The 27060-nt window shown below is 59.8% G+C and overlaps 3 protein-coding genes across 5 annotated transcripts; all 3 read left to right on the top strand.

Annotated features, from left to right (window-relative positions):
• The first annotated feature begins 23 nt into the window (after positions 1 to 23).
• On the top strand, positions 24 to 9524 carry GGA1 (golgi associated, gamma adaptin ear containing, ARF binding protein 1). 3 transcript variants are annotated; one of them, XM_076338126.1, is made up of 17 exons: positions 24 to 98; positions 753 to 837; positions 1144 to 1219; positions 1734 to 1832; positions 3134 to 3257; positions 3744 to 3844; positions 4939 to 5019; positions 5437 to 5574; positions 5717 to 5798; positions 6231 to 6338; positions 6641 to 6796; positions 7573 to 7637; positions 7780 to 7958; positions 8068 to 8351; positions 8637 to 8806; positions 9054 to 9164; positions 9354 to 9524. In XM_076338126.1, exons 4-17 carry the CDS (start codon positions 1749 to 1751, stop codon positions 9462 to 9464), a joined length of 1794 nt encoding a protein of 597 aa, XP_076194241.1. In that variant the 5' UTR covers positions 24 to 98; positions 753 to 837; positions 1144 to 1219; positions 1734 to 1748; the 3' UTR covers positions 9465 to 9524. The 3 variants fall into 3 exon arrangements, with proteins under 3 accessions (XP_076194241.1, XP_076194226.1, XP_076194233.1); XM_076338111.1 differs by lacking the exon at positions 24 to 98 and adding an exon at positions 219 to 238; XM_076338118.1 differs by lacking the exon at positions 24 to 98 and adding an exon at positions 299 to 414.
• Positions 9525 to 13291: 3767 nt separating this feature from the next.
• On the top strand, positions 13292 to 23248 carry SH3BP1 (SH3 domain binding protein 1). Its single transcript, XM_076338014.1, has 18 exons — positions 13292 to 13475; positions 15360 to 15402; positions 15785 to 15889; positions 16774 to 16850; positions 17146 to 17257; positions 17356 to 17432; positions 18122 to 18257; positions 18910 to 18978; positions 19375 to 19465; positions 19756 to 19898; positions 19983 to 20094; positions 20190 to 20271; positions 20973 to 21053; positions 21161 to 21277; positions 21715 to 21812; positions 21993 to 22122; positions 22290 to 22405; positions 22893 to 23248. Exons 1-18 carry the CDS (start codon positions 13414 to 13416, stop codon positions 23246 to 23248), a joined length of 2007 nt encoding a protein of 668 aa, XP_076194129.1. The 5' UTR covers positions 13292 to 13413.
• Positions 23249 to 24437: 1189 nt separating this feature from the next.
• Positions 24438 to 26845, top strand: PDXP (pyridoxal phosphatase). Its single transcript, XM_076338067.1, has 2 exons — positions 24438 to 25026; positions 25316 to 26845. Exons 1-2 carry the CDS (start codon positions 24441 to 24443, stop codon positions 25639 to 25641), a joined length of 912 nt encoding a protein of 303 aa, XP_076194182.1. The 5' UTR covers positions 24438 to 24440; the 3' UTR covers positions 25642 to 26845.
• The last annotated feature ends 215 nt before the right edge of the window (positions 26846 to 27060 follow it).

Raw genomic sequence — 27060 nt, 5'->3', positions numbered from 1 at the left:
CCGGGAAGGGCTAGGCCGGCTTGTTTCCGTGAGGCGGCTGGTTTCCGGCGCTCTGGCCTGCCCTGCTCTCACTCGCTCTCTGTGCCCTTCTCCTGGAGGTCTTCCGCTTCCTTCCCCATCCCGCGCCTTTCTTTCCCCTGCGCGGTGAACTCTATGGTGGATCGGGGGTGCGCTTCGGCAGGGGGCGCGCTGGGTAGCGGCGGCGGCGCTCTGCGCCGCCGGCTTCCGGCGCTCTATGGTGAGGCTGTCGGAGCGGCGCTCTAGAGGGTTCGGTCCGCTCTCGATGGCTCGGCGGCGCCGGGCCGGGTGGCTGGGTGGGGGCGCGGCGCTGCCCCGCTGAGGAGCCGGCGGGGCGGGCGGGCGGGCGGACGGGGCCCTCCGCCATGGAGCCCGAGACGCTGGAGGCGCGCATCAGTGAGTGCGGCCGGGACCTCCCCTCCCCCTGACACGACACGGCCCGGCCGCGCCGCCAGCGGGCCCCGGCCGCCGCTGCTTGGGGGGGGAGGGGGGGCATTGGGGGGGGAGGGAACGGGGGGGTGCTCAAGGGGGGGGGGTGGGGGGCTGGGAAAGGACTGGGGGTCGCGCGTAGCGAGGTGTCGGGGCGGGCCCGCCTGCCTGTGGAGGGGGCGGCTTCGGGCAAACGGTGGGGGAGCGGGAGTTGGCGGGGAGGGAGCGGGAGCAACATTGCCCCTCACCTCCGCGGGGTGGGAGCCCGGGGAGGCTTTCTCACCGTCCCCTTCTCCCGCCCGCAGACAAAGCGACAAACCCTCTGAACAAGGACCTGGACTGGGATGGTATCAATGCTTTCTGTGAGCAGCTCAATAAGGAGCTAGAGGGGTAAGTGCTTCTTCCTTCCCCCCCGGGCTGCTCCGGGTCATGGGCCTGGGTTACGGTTGCCCACCCGGTAAGATTCAGTGGGGTTGTCCTGAGAGGCGAATAGGCATGAAGCCCCTCAGAGTGGGGGCGAGTGGGGGGTCCTGGTCCACTAACAGAAGGTTCCCACACGGTTTTAGTGCCTTATTAGTGCCTTAAACTTGCAATATGCTTTTCAACCCTGGATGCCCAGAGAGAAACACAGGTACCGCACAGGTACTTTAAATCAATAACCAGCTAGCTTTTTTTTTTTCCCCTCACTCCTTCCAGTCCTCCGCTTGCTACCCGACTTCTTGCCCACAAGATCCAGTCTCCACAGGAATGGGAAGCTATCCAGGCCCTCACGGTAAGGGCATCTGCAGGCTGGTAAAACTAGATGGAGGACCAGGGTGTGGGGTTGCTCCAGTTTGACTGGAGGAGCATGGGAAGCTTTGAACTCCCTCTGAGAAGGAGCACCTGAGCCCTTGGGTGGGAGAGGGGCTGAAGGTGGTTCCACAAGAGGGGAGGGGTGACTGGTAGGAAAGGTCTTGTTCCTAGGAAGGATCATAGCCTATTGAAGTCGATGGGAAGCTTTTTGTTCCCTTAATGTCATTGTGGATCCACGCTGTGAAACCCCAGTATTTGCGAACTCTCTAAGGATATCCCCTTCCGTGGGCTGTTGTTGTTTCCTCCAAAGAGGAAAATCTTCTTGCTTCCCTTTGGGAGGGTGATTGGCCACCTGGGAGGGAAAGGTGGTGTCCATCCACGCTGCTGTGAGGATAGCTACAGGCTCCATGCCTGGCGAGGGGGGAGCAGGAGGGAGCTGGCTCTTGAACCTGCTGCTGATCCTGTGCCGGGGCTCACCCGGCCCCTGTCCCCAGGTGCTGGAGTCCTGCATGAAAAGCTGTGGCAAACGCTTCCACGACGAGGTGGGCAAGTTCCGCTTCCTCAATGAGCTCATCAAAGTGGTGTCACCCAAGGTGGGTCCCAGGGGATCGTGGATCGAGGGGACCAGAGCCTGGTGGCAGGAACGCTTTGGGAAGAAGTAGTGGCTGAGCAGAAAGGCCAAGCACCCACTGGGATGTGGGGGAAACGGGACAGTGCTAGTAGGAGGTTTAGTCCTCATTCCCTGGTGAGTTTTCCAGTGGGAAGGTGAGCTTTCACCCCTCTGGTCCCAGCTGGTTCTTGATGCAGGAAGCTAAGGACCAGCTAGACATGATGCAACCAGCACTTGTGAGACTACTGAGCTCATCTGCATGCCTGGAGTCAGCTTCCCAGCATCTCTGTTAGGCTCTCTCTGTACTGCATGTGCTCAGGAACCTCCCCCAGCTTTGACATCGTGACCATGTCTCTCTAGGGTGTCCCAGCTTGGTTGAGACACTCTCAGAGGGCAGGCCCAGGCCTGGTCAATGGTGCTCTGGCAAGTCCATCTGAAGCACCAAGTCATTGCCTGCTCCTCTGCTGATGCTGCTGTTCCTGCAGCAGAACAAGCTGTGTGTGCTCTCCTGTGCAGTCAAGGCAGTTAACACCAGCAAGTATGGAGTTAAGGGAGCACAGATTAAATATGACTAAGGAAAACCTTCATCTGCCAGTCACAGCTTGTGATCTGTGATCCAGGGACAGTGACAGCAGCATCCTAAAGTCCTCTTGCTAGACACCCTAGAGAATGTCCTCTACCTTAAGCCACTGGCAGCACATGCACTGTTTCTACCACCGGTGCCCCCAGCAGACCCACGGGAGAAGAGTGAAGGATGATTGTGTGGCAGGGGGAGAGCTGTAACGTTTGGAGATCTCACCGCTGGGTGCTGGTCATCTGGGGCTCGCCTAGCCGTAAAGGGTGCCAAGCGCTTTGTGCTGGAGAGTGCCCCTGAGAGAGAGGGCTGGGTCCTGCCCCAGGGACCGTTACCCACAGTCCTTCCCCTCCCAGCCCTGCTGTCCCCTCCTTCCTGAAGGGCTGCCTTGCCCAGCAGCTTCTGTTAGCAGTACCCTTTCCTTCACAAGGCAACAGAGACCTGCCTGAGCCTTCCCACCTGTCCCTGTGTGTCGTTGAGGGGCTGCTGGTGCAGCATTTCTCCCACCTCTCGTGTTTCCTGTGGTGGAAACTGAGCGCAGCGTAGGACGTGTTGTAAGGGCCTCGTGAGCTTTCCTGCTTGCTTCCTCTTTCCTCCTCCTTGTGCCGTTGGGAACGGTCTCACTTCTCCTGGGGGAGGGGAGGAGAGGAACCAGCCAGGCTTACAACGGCTCAGAGCAGCTTCAAGCCACCTCTTCTCTCTTCCTCTAGTATCTTGGCAGCAGGACACCAGAAAAAGTGAAGTCAAAGATCCTGGAGTTGATGTACAGCTGGACATTAGGGCTGCCTCACGAGGTGAAGATCTCAGAAGCCTACCAGATGCTGAAGAAACAAGGTGAGAGGCAGTGCTCTGGAAGGGGAAGGTGGATGGACGGTTTGCCCTCTCTCCTTTTTTTGTCTGGACAGAATCCGAAACAGACTCTCCCTTTCCTGTGCCCAGACCCAGCACATCCATCAGTCTGCCTGCAGGGGCAGGCGAAGGAGCGGCTGCCTTGTGGCTCCTAGCTGGGCAGAGGGAGTTGCTGGTCTGAGTTGTTTGTTGGGTTGGAGGAGACATCTGCTTGCTCCTGCAGGAGATGGGGCGCTGGAAGGGGCTGGGGCTGGAGGGCTGTGAGTGCTTTGGCAGTCAATGCTGGATTTTTCTAAGATAGGATATTGGTGGAGAGCGGGGGACAGTTCTTGCATGAAAACACAATCCAGGATCATGGGTAGTGGGAGCAGACCCAAACGCCCTCAGTCCCAGCTGGGTTTGGTGGCTAGGTGGCAGTGCCCTCCCGCAGTGGGTGAGGCTTCCTGACCTCTCCATTGATCTCTGCTGCAGGGATCGTGAAATGTGACCCAAAACTGCCTGACGATGCTCCTTTTCTGCCTCCTCCCCCTCGACCCAAGAACATCATCTTTGATGATGAAGAGAAATCCAAGGTAAAGGCTCTGTGCAAAAGGAGAGGGATAGCGGACCACATCTTCCCAGCTCCAGGGTCTCCTGTCCTCCTGGGGTGCAGAAAGAGTCAAGGCCCCTGCTCCACATGCTGTGCCTCAGAAAATGCATCACAGGAATGCTGAGGCCCCGCTCCAAAATCATGAGAAAGGAAAAAGCCAGAGGTGGGGTGTGTGGGTCTGTTTGACCTTTGGAACGCTTAGCTGCAGGATGGTGCAAAGGGTGAAGCGCTGCCAGTAGCCCAGCAGATTCTGGGAGGTTTGCTGCTGTGCGGTCTCCAGGCTTCTGAGTTATCTGGCCATGAGGTTCAAATCCCAGCCCCAGATGCTGCTGCTGTTATCTCTTCCCCACCCCCAGCACTGCAATCTGCTTATTGCCCAACTACTTATACCTTCCTGGACCCATCCTATATTGCCTTTCCATCAGAATTGTGTCACCACTCAGGCAAACCTCTGCTTTATCAGTGCTGATGCATTTAAGCAAGTATTAGGCTCCTCTGGGTCTACTCCTGCAGCCGAAGTGTGATGCCGGTTTGCTGCAGGGGATATATTTTGCCTCCATGGGTCACAGTGTGCAAATGAGGATTTGTAGGTGGCCAGTGGGACTGCTCACTGACTACAGAACGGGAGAGAAAGTGGGAGCTCTCCCTCTTCACCAGTTGCACCTGTGAAGAGGCGTGTGAAGAGGTCTGAGTAGGAGTCCGTTGCAATCATATGGCAATTGCTGTGTAAACCAGGCTTTCTCTCTTTCTCGGTACTAGTGCTGTTGTGCTCCAGGGTCTCCATGGTGCATAACGGGCAAGCAGGAGCAAGTTTTGAATGCAGGGGATCTTTGGGGAAAGACCTATCTTGCATAACCAGAACCACAACGGGAAAAGGAAGACCAGTTGTACTTCTTCTGTCCCTGGTCTCTGATAGCCCACAGGCTCTTGTGGCTGGGTTTTCAAACGGCTGGCTTTGTCCACTGCCTCTGCCAGAAAGGGGTTTGGGCAGGGGTACCTCCACTGGCTCTAGTGGTGCAAGAGTGACTCTGGCTGCCACCCCTCAGCTTGGGCTCAGAGGTGCCTTCTCTTTTGCAGATACTGGCTCGTCTCCTGAAAAGTTCCCATCCTGAGGACCTCCGGGCTGCCAACAAGCTCATCAAGGAGATGGTTCAGGAGGTGCGGCTGAGGAGAAGGGGGCCTGGGGGGGGGGTCATTGTCTGGTTGGCACCAAGGGAGCAGTGGCTCTCTGTCCTCATGCAGACATACAGAGCTTCTGCCCAAAATTTTGCAGCAGCAGCTGCTGAAGAGACCTTGTGTGATTTCTGCCATCCGTTGGCTACTTGGAGGAATGGCTCTGGGCACTTTCTGTGGCCCAGGCCCTGCTGCAGCACTAGATCTGTGGCAATTCCATCCCTGTTTGGCAAGTGCTGGCCCAGAGATGATCTGGAGTTTTCCACTGGAGTGGGAGCTGTTTTGAGGGCAGCGTTGCTGTGCCTTAGTCCAGGGAGTTGGTGTGTTGGCTGGCCCAGCCTTCCTCCTCTCCACGTTGCAGACAAGAGCAAGGACATCCTTCCCCATGTGTTTCCCCTCCAGGACCAGAAGCGCATGGAGAAGATCTCCAAGAGGGTGAATGCCATCGAGGAGGTGAACAACAATGTGAAGCTGCTGACAGAGATGGTGACAAACTACAGCAGGGGGGAGACAACGGAGAGCAATGAGGACCTAATGAAGGTGAGGAAAAGCCATCCCAGCATCCTCCCCGAGCTTAGCAGAGATGGGTGACCCTTATCTCCTCAAGTTCCTCCTGCCTGTTTTGCACCCCCAGCTGAGCATCCTGCTGCTCACCTCAGCACCCCTTTCTCCTCTCCCTCAGGAGCTGTATCAGCGCTGCGAGCGCATGAGGCCCATGCTTTTCCGGCTCGCCAGTGACACAGAAGACAATGATGAAGCTCTGGGTAAGCATACCTGGCCTTCCTCATTCTGTCCCCTTCTCCCTCAATCTTCTTTCAGGGAGCTTGTGCTTGGACTGCCCACGGCATGGCGTATATCAGCAGCCACTGCTCTGGTTGGGGTGGCTGCTCGCTGTAGGTTAGTTAGTCTATGGCTTGGCACTAGGCAGGGACATGTGGCAGCAATCAGCAGTGTTACAGGCTTCCTCCACTTCGCTGTAGGAACAACGCTTGTGCTTCTCCTTGCTGAGACTGCCATGGAGGTGTCAATGTACCCTGGTACAGTTTGCAGCAACAATTGCAAAAATGCTATCTGCAGTGGGCTGCTGTCGGCTCCTTGGGCCTTGCTTTGAAGGATTAGACAGAGTTGGGGTATAAAAGTCACTGTCTTTGTTTCTTCACGATTTTCAAACTTACTTCCCACTTATTCCATTTCAGCGGAGATTCTGCAAGCCAATGACAATCTGACACAGGTGATCAATCTCTACAAACAGCTCGTGCGGGGAGAAGAGATCAATGGGGAGATAGTGGCCGGTCCTCTTCGAGGTGAGGAGACTTGGGGAATGGAGACAGGAAGGTCAAGCAGAGGGACCCTGTTGCTGATTTCTTGCAATGTAAGAGAAGATGGAGAGAAGTGGAAAGGTGAAACCTGCAGGAGGTCAGAGTAGGGTTGGTGAGATGAGGAAACGGCTTGTGGAGATGACTGATGCATGAAGAGAACGAATTGGAAGGGAGAGCAGAGGGGGAATTCCTTCTCCCAGGTGTGAGGAAGGATGGGAACTGGCCTCAGCACACTGGATAAGGACTGGGTAAGGTTTTCTGTCTCTCAGCTTGTTCCTTCTTTGCAGGCAGCACCTCAGCGCTTCTGGATCTGTCGGGCCTGGATCTTCCGGCAACAGGCCCTTCCTACCCAGCCTTGCCCACCCTTTCAGGAGGCTCAGCAGTCCCCGTGCCTGACCAAGCTGGCTCTGTCTCCTTGCTGGATGATGAACTCATGTCTTTAGGTGAGAAGGCCAGAGCAAAAGCTCTTTATTCTCTCCTTGGCTCTGGACAGTCTGCGTGGATGGTTCTCCTTGTGGCAGGAGCACGAATGAGGGAAAGCTCTGGGAGAGGTGAATAATGAAAGACCAAGGGGTGCCCTTCACTTAGTGTGAGGGAGAAGGAGGGAAAGACCCTGCTATGATTCCGAACTTCAGTCCCGTGGTGTTTTTCTGACTAGTCAGAGAGAGCCTGCAGGGATGTGCCCTCTGATTTGCTCTGGGAAAACTGACCTGGCAGGTAAATCAAGAGTGATGCAATGGCCATCCCCAGATGGGATCACAAGGGTGGATCACCCCCAGCTCCTCATGTTTACTCCTTGCAGTTGAAGTCACGAGCTAACAACAGATGCATGGGACTTCCAGAACTGTTCACATGGAAGTCTTGTGAGGTGCCAATCCTAGAAGGCTCTAGAATCCTGCTTTTTCCATCAAAGTGTCTGTTTCCTAAGATAGGTGCTTTGAGTACAACAGCATGAAGTAGACAACGTGGTCAGTGGGTCTTGTCAGCCCAGTAGTATTCACTTCTCTGCCAATTGCAGTGAGAACTAGACTGTAAATTAGGATCTCTGGGCAGAAAAAACACTATCACCCTCCCAGCTCTCCCCCATGCAAGGATGGGAGCCAGAGATGGGGACCACATTGGTGGTTCTGCCTTGCTGCTTCTGTGTCTTATTCAGGCCTCGTTTAATGCTCTTACCCACTTGGTAGCTAAGCTTCATGTTTGCTTTTACCCCCGGCAGGCCTGAATGACCCAGCACCGCATCCTGCCCAAGCTGGTGACAGCAGCGGCTGGAACAGCTTCCAGGTAATGTGCTGGGAGCCAGGGCAGAAGGTGGGGAGGGTGGTGAAAGCAACAAATGGAGTAGGTAGGGAAGTGTGCCATGTCTGATGGTTGGTGCTGATATGCAACCCTGCTTGGGGGGCTCTCCTGTGCACTCTTTTTGCAGTCATCAGATAGCAACGAGCTCAATATCACCCCTATCACGGCAACGCCACCAGTCAAAGCAGATGCAGGAGCGTCCTCCCCCAAACCTTCTCCTTTCACCAGTGGCCTGGATGACCTGGACCTCCTGGGCAAGACTCTGCTGCAACAGTCTTTGCCTCCAGAGTCTCAACAAGTGCGATGGTAAGCAGGAGTAGTGCAATCCCGCATCTCTCCCCATCACTTCCATTTCTGGGGTGCTGGACATGACATTTCAGTGCCCCGTTCCACTCCTTGCTCTCTCTCCCTACAGGGAGAAGCAGCAGCCACCCCCCCGGCTCACCCTGAGGGATCTTCAGAACAGGAGCGGCTCTGGCACCACGGCCCACAATCCCAGCGCTCTGCCCGTGCTCCAGAGCGTTTCCCCTAATCCCACGCTGCCCCTGACCTCAGAGCTGCCTGCCCCTGCTACACTTCCAAAAGCTGCCGCCACACCAGCAGGAAGTACTGCGGTCCCACCACAGCCTCCTGCCACCGCGCTGCCCCAGGAGATCTCACTGGCCAACATCACTGTGCCTCTGGAGTCAATCAAACCCAGTGAGCCGGGGCGAAAGAGTGGGGCAAGCTTGGGGGGGTGGACTGTTTGGAAGGGAGCCAGACAAATAAGGGAAGAAACAACCGGACAGGGTATGAAGAAGGTGGAACAAACCATGCACACATGGAAGGGAAGAATGTGAGGAAACTTCTTGCTTGTTGGGTTTTGTGGAGGTTGAGGAGGAGTGGTACCTCTGTCACTTGTATGAAGTTTGGGTGATGGGGAGAAGTTGCTGCAGGGCCAATTCCCTCCTGGCTGACTGCTGCCTGTCCCTGCCTTTTCCACAGGCAGCATCCTCCCTGTGACAGTGTATGATCAGCACGGCTTCCGCATCCTCTTCCACTTTGCTAAGGATGCCCTGCCCGAGAGGCCAGATGTGCTTGTCGTGGTGATTTCTATGCTTAGCACGGCCCCGCAACCCATCCGCAACATTGTCTTTCAGTCTGCTGTCCCCAAGGTAAGGTGGCTGCTGGGGCTGAGGTCCCCAGACTGGGCTGAAGTGTGATTCTCCCTTTGCAGGAAAGGCAGGGTGGGTGGAGAGAGCTCTGTGGGGCTGAGAGCGAGTTGTGTTGCCTTCAGATTAGCAGGAACCGGCACAATGTTTTTCCCTTTGACTAGACAGTGGAAGCTCCCCAAATACAGGAGCAGGGCCTCTGGCTGCCAAGTCCCCCTCAGGAATGTGGGATGCTCTTCTCTCTCCCTAGGTGATGAAGGTGAAGCTGCAGCCTCCCTCAGGCACAGAGCTGCCAGCGTTCAACCCCATCGTCCACCCCAGTGCCATCACACAAGTCCTGCTGCTTGCTAACCCACAGAAGGTAACGGCACCATCCCTGGGGCATGAGCAGGCTGGTCTTGCTGCCTGGGCAAAGCCTGGTTACCCTGTCCCTATTCCCTCTGCTCTCTGCGGCTTCCTAGAGACCTGAATGGTTTGTGCCTCATGACTTTCTCCACCCCCCCACCCCCCCACCCCTTCTGACTCCTTATCCTTTCTCCCCTGTCTCCAGGAGAAAGTGAGGCTACGGTACAAGCTGACTTTCACCATGGGAGAGCAAACCTACAATGAAATGGGGGATGTGGACCAGTTCCCCCCGCCGGAGTCCTGGGGAAACCTCTAGGGCCACATGTTGCAGGCACTACGCTGCAGCGTCCTTGGGAAGCCAGCCCTGCAGGGCTGGAGCAACCTGAGGAGATGGGGAGGGCGGGTGGGGGGCTGCTGCTCACGCTCTATTCTCCAGATGGCCGGGCGAGGGCCAGAGGGAGCGTGCCTCGAGGAGGAGAGCAGAGACGCCAGGAGATGTTCATCCCACAAGACTAGGAGTGGAGTGGAAAGCTTCGTGTGGGTGAACAGTTGCCTTCCCTGCTCTTCCGAAGGCGTCACTCCCTCCCCAGTCTGCCCAGCTTCTCTTCTAACCCTGCTTTCCCCCTAGGTGCAGTGGGGAACGAGGATGGGGAGCTTTAACAGCCTCAGCCTGGGGCAAGGCCTAGCAAAGGAAGATCCTTTTCCTTGTCTATCCCCTTCACGCTTCCCAGCCCTTCAGCTGCTTCGTGCTCTGCAGTGCTCCCTTTTGTGCCCCTTGCCCCCTCCTTGGAGCTGGGCCCCAGCAGTTCCCTGTCTGGCGGGATTACATTGGAGCTGGTGCGGAACAAGGCTGGACAGAGACCGGGTGTTTTTCCAGCACCAGAGAGCAGGCAGCTGCCCTTGCTTTGGAGGGGATCAGGGGAGAGATCTTTCCATATCCCCTTCCTTCCAGCTGCCAGCAGAGCTGTTGGCGTGAGGTGGGCCCTGGGGTGGGAGCCCAGGGGCTGGGAAGGTCTTGCTCTGTGCCTCCCTGACACCTTCAGCTGGAGCTCCTGGGCACCGAACCCCTGCAACGAGAAAGCCCACACCCTTCCCACATGCTTTATCTACCGCAGCGAGCTTTGGGGACTGCCGCCGGACTTTGTCCCGCGTGCCAACCCTGAGAGGGGCGTGCTGTGGGGGGGTGAGTCTCCCCGCAGCCTCCTGCCAGACAGGGAGAGGAAGCAGCACATGGTCTTCCTCCCCCCTGGCTGGGCTGGAGAGCTTGGTGGGGCGGGGGGCTTCCTCAGCTCTTCAATATTGGTCTTCGCGCGGTGGGGTAGGTGATGGGCTGGGAGTCGGGGAGCGGCTGGAGCCCAGCCCATCACCAGGGGGCACCACTAAGCTCTGCACTGGGAGCCCGCTGCAGTACCCACTGCACTGAGGGGGTACAGGGTGGGGGGGGGTGGGGGGGACAGCTGTGCCTTGCGCACCTTTGCCCGCAGCCGTAGGCAGGCCTGACTCCCTGTGGCGGGGAGGGGGCTTGCCCCAGCCGCCTGATCACTGTGACACAAGAGCGGGGATCTGCAGGCACGGAGGAGACCAGGGGGTGGCACCATCCCAAGCGATCCCCATCCCGACCACGGGAGCTGCTTCCCATCCCTAAGCTGGTTTTGACAGGGCCTGATCTTAAAAGCAGGGGCAAGCTGCGCCCTGCATTGGCTTGCCCGAGATAGAAGGAGCCCTTTGCAAGATGGAGGCAAGCGGGGTGCCGTGTGCTCTTGGCTTGGGGGCAGTGAAGGTGAGGTGTTGGAGCTGGGCGCAGTGGGTGGTAGAGGAGAGGGGGAAGCAAGGTGTTTGTGCTGGGGTTCTGTGTCTTACTTCCCTTTCTGGTCTCTTTTCAGGGTTTTCTATGGGTTTTTTCTTTTCAGATCTTGTTTGGTTCTTGAACAGACTTGTATATATTTTCAGTGCAAAATTCTGTAAATGGAAGAAAACAAACAAACAAAAAGATTTAAAACGAAACGCCCGGCGCGAAGAATCTGCTGTATTTATGGGAAATAAAGAGTTCTTTCCTGATTCTGTCCCTCTGCCTTTTGACCCAAGAAATGCATTTTCCCCTGACCTTCCCTGATCACAGAGGAGCTGATTCCACCCTGCGGGGGGTCATTTCCAGCTCAGATCCTGCCCCTGCAATCCTGTAACTCATCCCCCCCCCCCCCCCCCCCCCATCACCTGGGGCCTTGCCACAATGATTTCTCTGCTCCCGTGAGCAGGGAGAGGGGATGGTGGAAGTCCCCCAGCTGCTCTCAATTCCTGATTGAGAGCAGAGTCACTTCCAGGCTGTGAGCTGGCTGCTGCCTGCTTCCCTCCCTCCCTGGGGAGAGGCGGTGGGCAGGGGTTGGTGACCCGCAGCCCACGGGGAGCAGGGCTTGAGCTTGCTCTTGTGCCCCACGAGGCTGTTTGCAGCTTCACCGCTGCCTGTGGTGTGGCACTTCCTCCTCTTTCCTGGGGCTGCCTCTCGGAAGCAGCTCCCCAGGGCAGTTTTGGTGCAGGGGTGCAGGGAGGGGGATCTGCTCCAGCAAGCAGCAGCCCAGGGCTGGGAGAGGGTCTTTGACATTGCATGGGTGGAAAGAGACCACAGCTTGGCCACCACCTGATGCAGCCAGCGGGGACCTGGGGGAGCTTTTCTGTGTCTTTGCAATAGGTGCTTGAAGCCCTTGCCTGTTTTCAGTGACCACAACGCCTGTTAGGAGCACCCCCAGGGCTCGTGGCTGGGGGATCAGGCATGCTTGGCCACAGATTTAGAGCAACCCGGTGTTCAGGCGGGGAGAATGGTGCTCGCTTGCTCGGTCCCTGCTTGAAAACAGAGGTCCAGCACTGCTTTGCTGTGCACTCACTGGAGGCTCGCCCCCCCACCAAGAAGGAGCAGAGCCCGGCAGCTCCCAAATTATTGCTCCTCAGGCTTCGGGGCACAGGTGGAGTGGCCCTTCTGCCTCTTTTTCTTTTGCTGCTTGTCTCATCTGCCCACAAGCTGACCGCTTCCTGTCTGGGCTCGGGTGCTAGTTCCTTTGCCAGCCACATAATCCAGCCAACAGCAACCTCCACTTAGTGCAGGAGGAAAGGCCCAGCTGCAGGTAGCCCAGAGATAAGGCGAGGTTTACATCTCGTAGAGCCAGGAGCAAAGGTGGTGGTGGTGGTGTGAGGGGGATGTTTTTAGACCAAAAAAAAAAAAAAAGCAAGCTGAGCCCTGGTGCAGCTCTGCAGAGAGCAGGCAGCACCCAAGCCTGGGAACCGGGAGTTTGTGGTCCCCGTGCAACTGTGCGCAGGCGCTGTTGCTCTGTGCTTGGCCCAGCGGCCCCGCTCGGAGGAGCCCTGCCAGCGGTAGGGGAGCGGGGAGGAAGGGGGCCTCCCCAGGGCACGAGGCAACAGCCCTTGGCTGCAGCTTTGCAGTGGCTCTGGAGAGCCTTGGTGACGGCAGGGAGGGAAAGCGGGGTGGGGGGACGCGGAAGGGGTTGCAGGGGTGGCTTTGCTGCTTGCCCTCCCGCTTTTGTCCCGACGAGGGGGACATGTCACTGGGGGGGAAGAGGTTGGAGCTTCACCCACGAGCACGGAGAGGTGCCCAAAGGGTGTTGGCAGAGTTTGGGTGACAAGGTAGGGCAGAGTGTACATCAGGCACCCCGTATGCGCCACACGGCCAGCTGGCATGGCCACAGGCTGCCCTGCGGCACAGCTGGTGGTGGGCAAGGCAAGGCAGGGGAAAACCACCCTGGCGGAGACAGAGAGCAAGAAACAGAGCGTGGGCCCTTCGCTCGGGCTCGGCAGCGGCGTGTGCTTGTCCTGCCTTGTTACGTGCTTGCTGTAATAATATTTCCCCTTTAAGGCTGGGCTGAAGTTATTTATACTTGTGGGGTGGTGACAGGAACACAGAGCGGAGCAGGAGCCCTGAACTGCTCTTACCTGATCTGCGGCGGAGGGGCGGCCAGAGGAGGAAGGAAGCTCAGAAAAAGAGAGGGAGCAAGAGAAGGGAGTCGAAGGGAGGGGAAGAGAAAGCAGGCAGGGCATCCCCGGGGAGGGACGAGGGAGGGGACCAGACGGGGAAACAGAAAAAGGGGGGAGGAGGAAAGAGAGGAGTAAGGAGGGAGAGGTCCTCAGGGAAAAGTAAGGGGCAGAGCGGCTCCAGGGAGCCAAGGGGCCGCCGGCGTCTGATGCCAAGCATCGCCAAGGGGTGCTGAGCGGGTACAGCCAAGCAGAGCGGCTCTTGTGGTCTCCTCCCGGCTCTCAAGATGATGAAGAGGCAGTTTAATCGGATGCGGCAGCAGCTGTCCCATCCCAACATCACCAGCCGGTAAGGACTTCTCCGCTACCTGTACCGGAGGGTTGGGTGGGAGCGGGATGAGTGTCCTGGAGGGCTTGCGCCGGGACTGCACTGACCTCCCAGAGCCAGTGGCCAGGCAAAAGGGGAATGACCCTGGGTTTAGAGCATCTTCAGTGTAAGCCAAGGGGCTGTGGCTCCCCAGCTCCCCGGGGAGCTGCACCGGGGAGCAGTGGGAAGGCTGCACTGGTGCTGCTCAGCAGGGACATGATCCCCAAGCATGGCTACCTCTCCCAGGGCCCACAGACGCTGCGTCCACCTGGAAACAGGCCTTTCCCGAGCTTGGCTTCCCCAGGATGTGAGGGCAATGGAGAGGGACCTTCCAGCCACATGCCCGTGGCTGTGCAGTGACCAGGAGGGTGTTAGGAGCTGGGACCTGCCCTCCCCGCTGAGCCTGGGGTGCCCCACGGGAGCCAGATGCCCTGCATAGCTCTAGCTGGCCTGGCAGTACAGGAGACCCAGGATACCCTTCGAGGAGAGGACCGAGGATCCTCGGAGGACCCATGGAGGACTTACAGCTTCACACAAATCCCTCCGGACCCATCCTACCTCCACCGCTTCCTTATTTTTCTCTCTGGCTTTCCAAAGCTCTCCCCTTGCAAAACCCAGAACTGAAATTACAGGGCTGGGCCCTCCCTTCCCAGCCCCCTCACTCCCTCTTTCCTACAGCCACCTCCACAGGTTCCCCAGCGCTGGGAAGCTGAGCGGGACCAGCCGCGTCCCCTGGACCACTGAGGTCCTTCAGCCAGCCCAGCAGACCAGCCACAGGGAAGCAGCTCCTACATCCTGGTGGCCTCTTGCTCTTCTTGCGTTCCCTGGAGGGGAGTATGATTCCCTTTCCTATCCCCCTTCCTCAAGATGTCTCATCTCCATGTTGGATGCACCTCCCTTTCATTTAATGCTTGGCAGGCAGGAGGTCTCAAGCAGCTCGTGCAGCCCAAGAGCAAGCTCTTCACCCGCTGCAGAGCCTCTCCTCTGCGGGCTGCGATCTCACGTGATTTTGCTTGCCTTCAACCAAGCCGCCCCCGTTTCCTGCGGCTCCACGGCCTCGTCCCGCGTCGGCTCTGGCGGATGGTGAAAAGAGAGAAACATGAAAAAGCAGCAGCAGCAGAGGGAAAGCAAACGGGGTTCCCGGGGCATAGCAATGGCAGCAGACCATGAAGCCAGGTCTCCTTTATGGGAGGCATCAGGGAGGTTTGGTGGTGATGGCAGCTGGCAGGTTTTGAATTTGCTTTTGAGCAGAATTTGCTGCAAACCAGAAGTTTCCTTTGCCAGATTTGCTCCTAATACCTGCTGCAAAACTGAGCAGACAGCTGGTTTCATGTAGGCATTTCTGGAGGGGCTGGTGTTGGTCTCAGTCCCCAGCTTGACCAAAAAAGATATCCTCGCTCCGGCACCGGTGGCCCCACACCTTCTGGCTACCCTGGCCTGCAAAGACACCTGCCGGGCTCCAACAGCACTGCCCTGGATTTGCCTTCAGGGGAGAGGCAGGCAGTCAGGGGTAGAAGGTTTCACCAGCAAACATCCCACCCCTGCCATGGCCCCGCTAGACACCCTGTCTCCAAAAAACAGGCCACATCTGGATGTTTTGACTGTGGTGCTCTGAACTGGAAGCCCTGCCTGATGGGGTGTCCGCCAGCCAGCAAGGTTGGCTGCCTTGCCGTGCTCCTGCTGCTTTCATCCCCCTGGGCTCATTCTGCCCATAGGCTTGTGTACAATGGTCCAGGCCTTAGCCAGTGTCTTCTGCTCCCCGGAGCCCAAAGAGAGGCGGGTGGGATGCATACGGGCCTGCCTTCTCGAGGAGGCTGGGTGGAGGTCACCCCCATCTGCTGATGGCTCTTTCTCCTTCCTCCGCAGAGCCCAAGAAGCAACCGAGCTTCTGCCGGAAGATTTGCTGCAGGTGAGGGGCGGGCTGGGCCGGCAGACGTGTGCCTGCTTGTGCCTGGGTGTGGGAACCTGCCCTGTTCCTGCCTGTGATTTGCCCTGCCGGCACATCCCAGTCACGGGGCTGGGATCTGCCCGTGTGCCAGAGGGTGACTCCAGGACCACGGCGTTAAGGGAATGGCAGGCTCCTGCCACGGGAAAGGGCTTCCCCAGCTGCTCACAGAGGGATGAATCCTGACCAGGAGCTGTGCTCCCTTTTCCCTGGACCAAGGATGCTCTGGGCTGTGGCAGGATGCTGGGTGGGCTCACCCATGCCCAGAGCTGGGTAGTGGGGAGATGGCCTCAGGGTGCCCACGGTTAGTGAAAGGTCTCCCCCAGTCCCACCCTTCTGCCCCCAGATCGAGCAGAGGATCGAGCCGGCCAAGCGAGCAGCTCACAGCGTGTCCAAGAGGCTCCAAGCCTGCCTGCAGGGGCAATGCGGCTCCGAGATGGACAAGCGAGTGGTGAGTGGAGTCCTCCCTCCACAGTCCGCGCTTGCCCTGGCTCTGTCCCCCACCAGCAAAGGGAACGCCAGGCCCCTGCTTTGCAGGCTTTGCCAAAGGGTGGCCCAAAGCTCAGCCCACGTTCCATCTCCAGCAGTGGCCACCAGCAGGTGCCCAGGTAGAGCAGAGCAGGACAGCCTTCTCAACCATCACTAACTTGAGGCCTCCTGGGACAGAGAGATGGTGTTTTTGCGTTGAATAACCCTCCAAAGCACTGTTGCTCGTGTCCCTTCCTGAACCCCTGTGAACCTCTGGCACCCATGGTGCCCTGCAGTGAGGAGCACCACAGCACAGCTGGGCACACTGGTGCCACCACTTCCTCCTCCTTGGTTTGAACCTGCCACCCTCTTCCCGGCTGGTGCTCACCAGCCCTCATCTGGGAAGCAAACAGTGGATCCCCCTGCACTTTCCTTAGCCCCCCCCATCATTTTGTGGGCTTCTCTCTTCTTGGCAGCCTGACAAGCCCCAGCTTGGCTTAATTATTCTAGGTCATTAAACTGCTCCATACATTTGAAGCCGTGGCAGGGCTGGGCTTGGTGACGGCCTCCATCAGTGTCACAGTCCACCACAGGAGACTATTTTAGAGAAGACCAGAGGTTTTCTAACCAACTATGGAGCCTCGGTGCCTTGTTTAGCTAACTGGATCCTGGCTTTGGCTGAAGGGACATCCAAAGGGCCCTGCCTCAGGCCCCAGGGCCAACGGGGTTGGGTGGGCCAGGGGAAGATGTGGGGACCCACCACAGGATTTGGCCACTTGCTCCCATGCCATGGTGGCATGCTTCACAGGGAGGGAGCTGCCACATGCCAGCTCACCATCCCTTTCCTGAATCCTTGGCTCTGTGCAGAAGAAGCTGCCCTTGATGGCTCTGTCCACGACGATGGCTGAGAGCTTCAAGGAACTGGACACAGAGTCCAGCCTTGGGTAAGTGCCAGTGGGACAAAGGGACGGGGGCAACCCCGAAAGATGCCAGACCCTGGCAGAGCCACTGTCTTGGCTCAGGGGCTCCCACAGCCAAGCTGAGCTGTCAAACCCTGTCCTCAGAGCAAACGTTGGTGTTGCAGGAGGAGAAGGAACAGCCAGCGCCTTCAGCCTCCAATTGTAGAGGGGGCCAGGGGCTGGCTCAGGGTCCCACATGGATATGGGTATGGTGGGGGTTGTTGGGTCGAGGGTAGCATGGCTCCAGCCTGCAGTCATTTCATCTCTGTCCCCCACACAGGAAAGCCCTGGAGATGGGCTGCTGCATACAGAGCTCACTGGCCAAAATCCTGGCCGAGTTCGAGATCACCCTGGAGCACGACGTCCTGCAGCCGCTCAACAAGCTCAGCGAGGTAGCCCTAGCTGCCCTCCCGGCTCCGCTCTCCCATCCCACCTCCCCTTCCCACATCCCCAAGCCTCTGCAACTCCCTCTGGCCCCTCTCTCCCACAGGAGGAGCTTCCCATCATCCTGAAGCGCAAGAAGACCCTCCAGAAGTTGATCTCTGACTGGAACACTATCAAGAGCCGGTACGGGGCACACCACGGCTGGGGGGGTGGGCAGGGCACATGGGGCTCAGCCCCCAGCCAGGCTGGGGGAGAGAGGAAGATGACTGCCCTGGGGAGCAAATTTCCCAGGGCTGGAGGTGAAGTCAAAGAGGCAACAGGTCTTCGGGAGCGCCCAGCCAGTCCCTCTCTGCAGGTGCATCCTGCTCTGGGCTGAGCTGCTGACTCCATGGCACAGGAGAGAAGGGCAGTGCCATCGCTGAAGGCAGCAAAGTGCCCTGGCACTGCTCGGTGCCACTGAGATCGCCCCACTCTGACTTTTGCGGGGTAGCCCGTGCCATGCCGGGTTTCTCTGGGAGAACGGAGCAGCCATGGGTCGCTGGTGGCTCGTTTCCACGCTGCCTTCCCTTTGGCTGGAGGGAGGAGAGGAGGGAACATCTCAGGAACAGGGCTCGGGAAGGGTCCTACAGACCCTGGGTGTTTCAGGCAGCCGTGCTGAGTGCTCCCTGTCTTGACCAGGTCACACCCACTGGTGCGGCAGCGTCTTCCTCTGGGGGAGGGAAGTGAGAGGTGCTGGCCAAGGAAAGCCACCACAGGGCAGTACTGTGACTTGCCGTCCCCCCTGCAGTCCCCATACCCCTTCCACACACCAGTCCCACCCCGTGTCCCTGGCGCTGAGGCTGTGGGTGTGCCTCTTCTCTCCCACCCCAAAGGCTGAACCAAGCTGCCAAGAGCTCCAGTAACAGCTCTGGTGCTGGTGCTGGCCCCGGGGCGTCTTCTGCTGCCAACAAACTGGAGATCTTGAAGGAAGAGGAGGAGGAGGTGAAGAGGAAGGTGGAGCAGTGCAAGGTGAGAACGTCACTCAGTCTCCCCGACGGGGCAGCTCCAGGGCTGGAGACCTACTCCCATCCAGAAGCTCCATCTGAGGTGACCCCACGCCAAGACATGCAGCCAGCTGGCACGTCCTGCCCTCTGCAAGCAAACTGGTCCCTCAAGGACCAAAAATAGGGAGATTCCCCAAGCCCAGGGAAGAAGAGTAGTAAAGGATTCAAAGCTGCTGCAGGGAGGAGGCTCCAGGGGCTAGAGCAGGGAGATTATGAGGTGCCCTCGGACTGGGAGCCAGCCAAGATGGGGTCTGTGCTGGGTGGCAGGGGACTTTCACATCAGCTTTCTCCACCTCTGCCCTGTTTCCCTGAAAAGCCCGGCGCCTTGTCTGGCAGATCCCATGGATCAGCTGGAGCTGGAGGTGCAGGGACCTCTTGTCCCTGAGCCTCTTGTGCCAGGACCCTGAGCATAGGGCAGGTCACTGATGCTACCCAAATGCAAGCGATGAGGGCAAGGAGGAATCCCCATGTGGTCCCAGCCTGCCTCCCCACTGCACCCCAGACACCCTGTCTGGGCTACTCATGGCCCAGATGGGGGGCTTTGTGAAGACATCCCCTCTTCCTTGGGTGCCAGGGAGGAGGTGGAAGGTTGCTTTTCCCTGTGTCTCCCTTCTCAGGACGAGTACATGGCTGACCTCTACCACTTCTCCACCAAAGAGGACAGCTACGCCAGCTACTTCATCAGAGTAAGTCCTCTCTCGCATTCCTCCTCCACATGTGAACACCCCCTGGGGTATGTGTGAGCCCAGCCTTGTCCCCATCTGCACCGAGCCCTCTGGCCAGGGCAGGGGACAGCCCCAGGCACGAGTAGATGCCCAAATCTGGCCTTGCTCCATGCACTGCGGATGCATGTCTCTGCTAGCACCAACTACAAACGGAGCAGCTTGTTCCGATGACCCCCCCCATCTCCAATCTGCCCTCTACCCCTCACTATAGCGACAGTCCCACGAACCCCGGGGGGTTCCCCTTGCAGCTCCCCCTTCGCCCTGTCTCCATGTGGCTGCGATGTCCTGGGGATGGGGGTATCTCCAAGAAGGGCCAGTGCTGAACTGAGTGCTGTTTGTGTGTTCCCTGTCCGGCAGCTGCTGGAAATCCAAGCCCAGTACCACCGGCAGTCTCTGGGATCGCTGGACTCGGCTCTGGCGGAGCTGAAGGAAAGCCACAGCCAGACAGGTACCCGCCGGCTCTCCACACAGCCTGGGGAGAGCCACAGCCGAGCCCGGGGGATGTGAGCATGGCTGGTGAGGCTGGGAAAGGCAGGTTTTCCCTCCTTGTGCCTGCTGCTGCCTCCCACATTGGGCTGATGGGATGGGGACTGCAGTGTGAGGCGGGCTGGGGATGCTGCCTGCCTTGCCTCTGCTTCCACCCAGCCAGCCCTGGCTTGGAGCGAGATGTTGGCGTGGCTAGATGCCAGATGGCCCCAGCAGTCGCTGTCTCTCCTGACATTCACCTCCCTCTTCCAGAGCCCTCCTTTGCTGCAGACACCCCGGTGGCAGGGTACTACGGCGTGCCCCTAGAGATGCACCTCAAGAGCTTGGGCCGGGAGATTGCGCTGCCCATCGAAGCCTGTGTCATGATGCTGCTGGCTTCCGGCATGAGGGAGGAGGTAGGCAGTGCTCCTGACCCCCCCGCCACCCTCCCCCCCAAAATGCAGCCCCCTGCATCCCTTCCATCTTCACCCCATCCCCAGGGACTCTTCCGGCTGGCAGCGGGTGCCTCGGTGCTGAGGAAGCTGAAGAGCAGTTTGGCCAGCGGCTCCAATGCCCTGGAGGAGTTTTACTCAGACCCCCACGCCGTGGCCGGTGGGTACCGGCGAGATGGGATGGGAGGACACGATCGAGCAGTCCCTGCCATCCCCCAACCACCATCACCCCCGCCACTCCCCCTCCCCTCCCAGGTGCGCTGAAATCCTACCTGCGAGAGCTGCCTCAGCCTTTGATGACCTTCGAGCTCTACAACGAATGGGTCAAAGTGGCCAGGTGGGTCTGGGTGTTGGGGCGGAAAAGCCTGGTGGGGCTCAAAAAGCTCTCCCGCCACCCTCCCTCCGTCCCTTCCAGCAATCGGAGCAGGGCTGCTCGGCCTCGTTTGCCATGTGGAGAGATAAGAATGCAGCACCTGGTTTGTCCCATGCTCGGCAGAAATCCAGATGGCCCAAAATCTCAGAGAATAGCAATAAAAAACACAGCAGGGTGAGGGGGAAGGCTGCAGCCTTTTTGATTGCAAGAAGAGCTTAGCCTATGAAGACCTGCTTGGTCTCAATGTCGTGAGCCCCATCTCACTGGCCCACCAGCCCAGATTGGCCTCTTGCTTTCGGGATGGAAGGGGTGGCGGAGGAGGCACAGCAAAGAGCCTGGGGTAAAGGGGAGAGCACCTTTCTAAAGGGATCGGCTCAGTGCCATTGACCCCTGCAGTCATGGTGAAATAGGGTTGTTGCTTGTGGCAAGGCAGTGCTCGCCCCCAGGCCCACCCATAAGCTATATTCCTATCATATTAAATCCCTTTGAGCCTTTGGGGTGCAGTTTTATCGATGGCTGGCTCAGCTGCACAGTAAAGGCGGCAGCAGGGCATTTCCATCCCCGCACGGGGCGGCTGACACTGGCCTTCCTCCCTTGCACGCCATGTCCCTCTCTGCCACAGGGAGTGGGCTGAGCTCTCCGCTCCTCCCTCTTCTCTCTCGCAGCTTAAAGGACGTTGACAGCCGTGTGCAGAGCCTGCAAGACACCTGCAGCCGCCTGCCCCGGGAGAGCTACAACAATCTGAGGTGTTTTGCAGGGAAGGGGCTTCTTCGGCCCCAAGCAATCACCAGGGGCAGCCGTTCCCTCCCTGAATCCGTACTTACTGCCCCCTCGCCCTCCTTTTACCCCACAGGTATCTGATCAAGTTTTTAGCCAAGCTGGCCGAACACCAGGAGTTGAATAAAATGACCCCCAGCAACATTGCCATCGTGCTGGGCCCCAACCTGCTGTGGACGCAGCAGAGCACAGGGTAAGGCCTGGCTTGGTGGCGTGGGAAGCAGCTCAGGGTGCCCTGAGCACTAACGCCATGGGGAAGGCTGATCCTGCAGCCTTCAGGCTGGTCTAAAGCGCCTGCGCCTCTTCCATCCTCAAGCCCCGTCCCTTGTCCACGCGCTCCCTGAGTGGCACGTCCCCTCGCCAAGCACGTGTCCGCTTAGCCACTCTGCAATGTAGCAGAGGAAGAGGCTGAGACCCGGAGCACTTGTGACACAGATGACCTCCAACACCATTGGCCTCCAACACCAAACTAGGGTTTCCAGGACAGGGAAGAAGGTCCACCTCCCATCCTACCACCCCGCCTCAGCTGGGCTGTCTCCCCTTTGGGCTCTGCCCCCTCAGGAATGAACACCAAAAGGGTTAATGCCCCCCAAACCCTTTTCTGATGCCTCCCTCACCCCTGTCTCTCAGAGACCCTGTGCAACTGGACTTGGCCTCGGTCTCCTCCATCCAGGTGGTGGGTGTGGTGGAAGCCCTCATCCAGAATGCGGACACCCTCTTCCCTGGAGGTAGGGCGAGGGCCTCACTCCGGGGGCAGAGTGAAGGGGGGGAGGAAGGGAAAGGGACATTTCTCCATCACAGGAGGAGGGAAGTGGGGGGCTGCTCCGGTTCCCCACCGTGGGGTCACTGGGGGAAGCTCTGCACGGCAAGTGCTTCCTTGCGGGGTCTCCTCCTTGCTCTCCACCCAGAGGTAGATTTCAATGTCTCGGGCATGTTCATGCCGCCTGCAAACAGCGGACTTGGCGAGGCTGCCCCAGTGGAAGAGCCATCCCCTGAGCCCCCTCCAGCTGGCATCCCTGCTCTCCTGGATGGAGAGGCGTAAGTCCAGCGGGAGCTGGGGGCTCTGGCTGTCCCAGCTCTCCCCATGTCCTCCCCTCATCCCACCCCACACCATGGGCCATATCCTTGCCAGATGGATGCAAGGTGCCTTGCAGCCAGGACCACCATGCCCAACCAAAGCTTGACTTGCCCCATTCTCTGTGCAGCACCTCGAGGGACCCCGAGGCCAGGTCCCAGCCAGCATCCCCAGTGGTGACCAGACCGTCTCCTGAAGCCGCAGGGCCACCGGCTCCACAGATGACCGACGACACCGCCCGCAAAGGTTAGGGTGCCCCAGATGGCACAGTGCTTGGGAGATGACAGCCCCCAATGCCACCTCCTCTGCTTTGCCTTCCTCCTGCCGTTCCCCACAAGAAAGGGTGCTGGAGACGTCCCTGCCACCAAATGAGAGGAAGGGCCTCTGGCCGGGGCAGCATAGCTGGGATCTGGCCCTGCATTTTGTGCTCCACCCCCAGCTGAGGTGGGACCACAGGGGTGGATGTGGCCGGTCCTCCAGTGTGGGGGTGAACACCCCCCCCCCGTGAAGAGGTGTCAAAGCTCACGGCCCCTTGTGAAGGGAAGAGGGTGGGAAAAGCCCCCAAAGGCTGTCCTGCGCTTGGGTCTCCAGTATGGGAGCCGGGCAAGGGGCGGCTTGTCTGTCAATCTGCCTGCAGCCCCCTGCCTGACCCACGGCCGGCACCGCAGCCCCTTCTGCCCTGGGGGGAGACCCCGGCAGAGGGGACCCCAGCCCACCCCAGCTTTCCTTCCAGGCAAGCGCCTGGCTCCAGCCCGACCCACGATGCCGCCGCCGCCCGTGGCCCAGCCCTGGAGCACGGCTCCCGCCCCGGCAGCCCCTGAGCACGCAGCCAGCCCCAAAGCCCGGCCTCGACGGATGGCCGGGGCGCCCAGCCGAGCCCCCTCTGTCCCGCCACCACTCCCCCCCCAGCCGGCACGCCGCCACAGCCGAGATGCCCCACCGTCCCCCAGGCCTCCCGCCGGCAAGGCCGACGTGGTGGCTGCCGTGGACTGTGCCCCGGGAGCCACAGATGAGGGGCAGCCACTGCCTGCAGAAGGAGGGAGCCCCTTGGCCACATCGCCGCCAGCAGGACAGCCCATGGAGAACTGAGGAAGCAGTGGGGGGGGGGGCGTGGGGGCACTGCAGGGCTGGGGAGATGGGGTCCGGTGCCCCTCTGGGACCCAGCAGGCACTGTGGAAATGCTGGGGTGGCCTGAGGGACAGCACGCCCCTCCAGCTCCTCCATCTTGCTCCCTTGGCTTGCACCAGCTGGTGCAAGCCCTCTGCCCGCCTCCCCTTCCTCTCCCATCTCCACAGCGCCTTCCTCCCCGCACCGCCATGTCCCTGCTGGGGAGCCGGGCTGGGCTTCAGGCCCTGCCACCCCTAAGGGACCTGGCTCCTGGCCCAGGATCCCCTGGCCCAGGATCCCCCGATCCCAGGTGAGCCACCCCGTCGGGTCCCCGTGGGGTCCTCCCACGCCCGGAGGGCAGGAGGGGGCGAGGCGGGGCGGCTCCCAGGCACTGCCTGCAGTTTTTGGGCCAGCATGGGCAGGCTGGCCCCATAGGGCCATTTGCGGGCACACAGCCGCAATCCCAGCTCCTTCTGCCCCATTTTGCCTTAGCATGTGTTGCCCCAGGAACACACAGACGGATATATATGAATATATATATATATATTTTGCAACTAAATTATTTAAAGAGCTGGTGTCACAGTCGCAGGCAGGTGTGAACAGGGCACGCTTGGCAGCCTGAGGTGCTGGAGGCCACCCGCCCCGCAGGCTACAGCCAGGAGGAGGGAAGGGGAGTTCCCCGGGGACGGCAACGCGGAGAGGCACCCCTCAGCCCTAGGGCGGGAGGACCGGAGGGCAGCCGGCTCCCCCGACCGGCGGAGAGACAACGCTGAGGGGTAATGGCGGCTCCGCTGCCCCCAGGCCCCGCCGGGCAGCAGGGGGCGCCCTGGCGCCGCCCGTTCACCCGGGGGAGGAGGTGGCTGGGGAGGGTAGCTTTAGCCAATCGGCAAGCGCGCTCGGGCTCTGTCCCGCCTCCTCGCCGCCTCCCTCAGCAGCCAACAGGGCGGCGCGGCTGCCACTTTGGGAGCCGGCCTCCCGCCGCTCGGCCCCGCCCCTTCCCCTCGAGGGCGACAGGGCAGCGCGGCTGCCACTCGCTACGCTCCCCGCCTCCCATTGGTGGCGACCGGCGGGCGGGGGGCGGTGATTGGCGGGGCGGCGGGGCGGCGGGGCGGGACGGGACGCGGCGGGCGGCCGGCCGGCCGGCGGGCGGGAGGGCTGCAGCGGCGGCGGCGGCATGGCGAGCTGCCGGCGGCTGAGCGGCGCGGGGCTGCGGGAGGTGCTGGGCCCGGCGCAGGGGCTGCTCTTCGACTGCGACGGCGTGCTGTGGGCGGGCGAGCGCGCCGTCCCCGGCGCCCCCGAGCTGCTGGAGCGGCTGCGGCGCAGCGGCAAGGCTGCCCTCTTCGTCAGCAACAACAGCCGCCGCTCCGTGGCCGAGCTAGAGCGGCGCTTCAGCCGCCTCGGCTTCCGCGGCGTCCGCGCCGAGCACGTCTTCAGCTCCGCGCTCTGCTCCGCGCTCTTCCTCCGCCAGCGCCTCCTCGGCGGCGGCGGGGGGAACGGGAACGGGGGCGGCCGCGTCTTCGTGCTGGGCGGCGAGGGGCTGCGCGGCGAGGTGCGCGACGCCGGCCTGCGCCTGGCGGGCGAGGGCGAGCCGGCGCCCGGCGCCGCCGAGCCGGTGCGGGCCGTCCTGGTGGGCTACGACGATCAGTTCACCTTCGCCAAGCTGGCGCAGGCCTGCGGCTACCTGCGCGACCCGCAGTGCCTCCTGGTGGCCACCGACCCCGACCCCTGGCACCCGCTCAGCGACGGCCAGCGCACCCCCGGTGAGCCCGCGCCCCCTCCCCTGCTGCCCCGGGGGGGGGTGCGGGGGACGGGGTCGGCCTCGGTTGGAATTCGCCGTCCCAAGCCTGGGCGAGGTGTTTCCCTGAGCGTCGGGAGGGGCAGGGCTGCCCTCACGCGTCCCTGCCGGCTCCTGAAGCCGTGTTGCCAGCACCCCGCTTGCTCATCCTCTGGCGGGACCCAGGGCGCTGAGCTGCCCGCAGCCAGCACCCCGTTAGCCCACAGCTACTTCATTTTCTCCTCCTCCCCGCCCCCCTCCCCCCCCCCCTCCAGGGACTGGCAGCCTCACAGCTGCGGTGGAAACCGCTTCGGGCCGCAAGGCGCTGGTGGTGGGGAAGCCGAACACCTACATGTTTGATTGCATCGTGGAGCGTTTCGGCGTTGACCCGTCCCGCACCCTCATGGTGGGAGACCGTCTGGAGACAGATATCCTCTTCGGCAAGAACTGCGGCCTCTCTACCATCCTCACCCTGACGGGTGTCTCCCGCCTGGAAGAGGCGCAGGCCTACATGGCCAGCGACAGTGCCGCTGCCAAGGATTTGGTGCCCAATTACTATGTGGACAGCATTGCAGACTTGATACCGGGCCTGGATGAGTAGCAGTCTGCACATGTGAGGGCAGAGGGGTCGGGTTCCCCATCCCAGATCTCCATCTGTTCCCATTTTTCTCTCACTGCCCTATTCCCTCAATTCCCGGTTTCTTCACATTCCAACGCCCTTCTTTGGGGGTAAAGTGGGGGTTGGCAGGAGGGGGCAGGGTTCAAGTTGTCTCCTGCTGAGAGCTATCCATGATGGACAGAGTCCTTCTCTCCCTCATATGCCAGCTGCCAGCATCTCTGGGAGAAAGCTGGAGGCCTTGAGGCTGACGGGGAGGTCAAATGAGTGTGTACGTGTGGCCTTTCCTCCTGCAGGAATTAGGGACAGGCTGTCTTACTATTATAACCATTACTATAGATAACCAGTGGCGGCCTTTTACTGCTGTCCCTTCACTCGTAACTCTCGACTTCTGAGCTGCATCTCTGCAGTCCTTGTGGTAATCCCCTCCTTGCCAGGGGACTGGCTGGCATTGTCACCCACCCGGTCTCCATTGGTGCCAGGGCATGTGGAAGGAGCGTTCTGGAGCGATGAATGAGAGCATGGCTGCCTCCCACGAGTGAAAGGGAGCATTGCCTCATCTCATCTCTCCCCCATTCCTTGGAGATGTTTCCCCCACCACCCCCTGCCCTGACTCAGTTAATAACTGTGCCAGTGTCCGTCTGAAGGACCATAGAAAGGGAAGAGACTGGTTTGAGGGGTTTTTTTGTGCCAAACAGACAAGCTGTGACTGCACGGCGGGTCTGCGGTTCTACCTTGTTTTCAAGCACCCTTTCCAAAGGGGCTTGTGAAGAAGAGAGGGCTCCTGGGCCACAACAGCACAGCAGTAGTGAACTATACGACTCTCCCCGGTTCCCCCTCGGTGGATTTTGCCATAGTACGGTGAGAGAAAAGGGCTGATGGGGGTCTGTTCTCCAGCTGCTGGTGTGCAGGTGAGGTGTTGGTGGTATTGTCACTGCTGTGAATGTGTCACAGCCCTCAGTCATTCCTTGCTGCTTTGTCTTTCTACGTTTTTTTAATTTCTTGATCTTATTTATCAAACTTATTTATTGTTCAAATACTGTATTATTTGTATAAACTATGCTGACTGGTTGCACCAAGGGGACAGGGGGCAGTGCCTTTGGGCCTCCCTCACTGTCCATGTCCCATGTTGATGTTCTTACACTCACCGTGTCTCTGTATATAATAAAGTGTGAGCGTAGGCTGGAAATGGTCTCCTTTTTTTGCCTGTGGTCCCATCAAGATGAGAACGGCACGGGTATCTTTGAGCCCTCGAAGATGAGGACATGGCAAGACCTTTCCTTACTCAAGGGGGTGCTGCTGGGTAGACAAGAGAGGGCTGGACAGTGTCTTGTGGATGGTGTCTGCGTGCTGCTGTTTGCTGCTGTCTCTTACTGGGGGTGTCAGAACTGGAGTTGAGGTGGA

This window comes from Aptenodytes patagonicus, chromosome 1 (assembly GCF_965638725.1).
Source record: "Aptenodytes patagonicus chromosome 1, bAptPat1.pri.cur, whole genome shotgun sequence".
Taxonomy (NCBI): domain Eukaryota; kingdom Metazoa; phylum Chordata; class Aves; order Sphenisciformes; family Spheniscidae; genus Aptenodytes; species Aptenodytes patagonicus.
The sequence above is the reverse complement of the archived record's forward strand: the minus strand, read 5'-3'. Positions and strand labels throughout refer to the sequence as shown.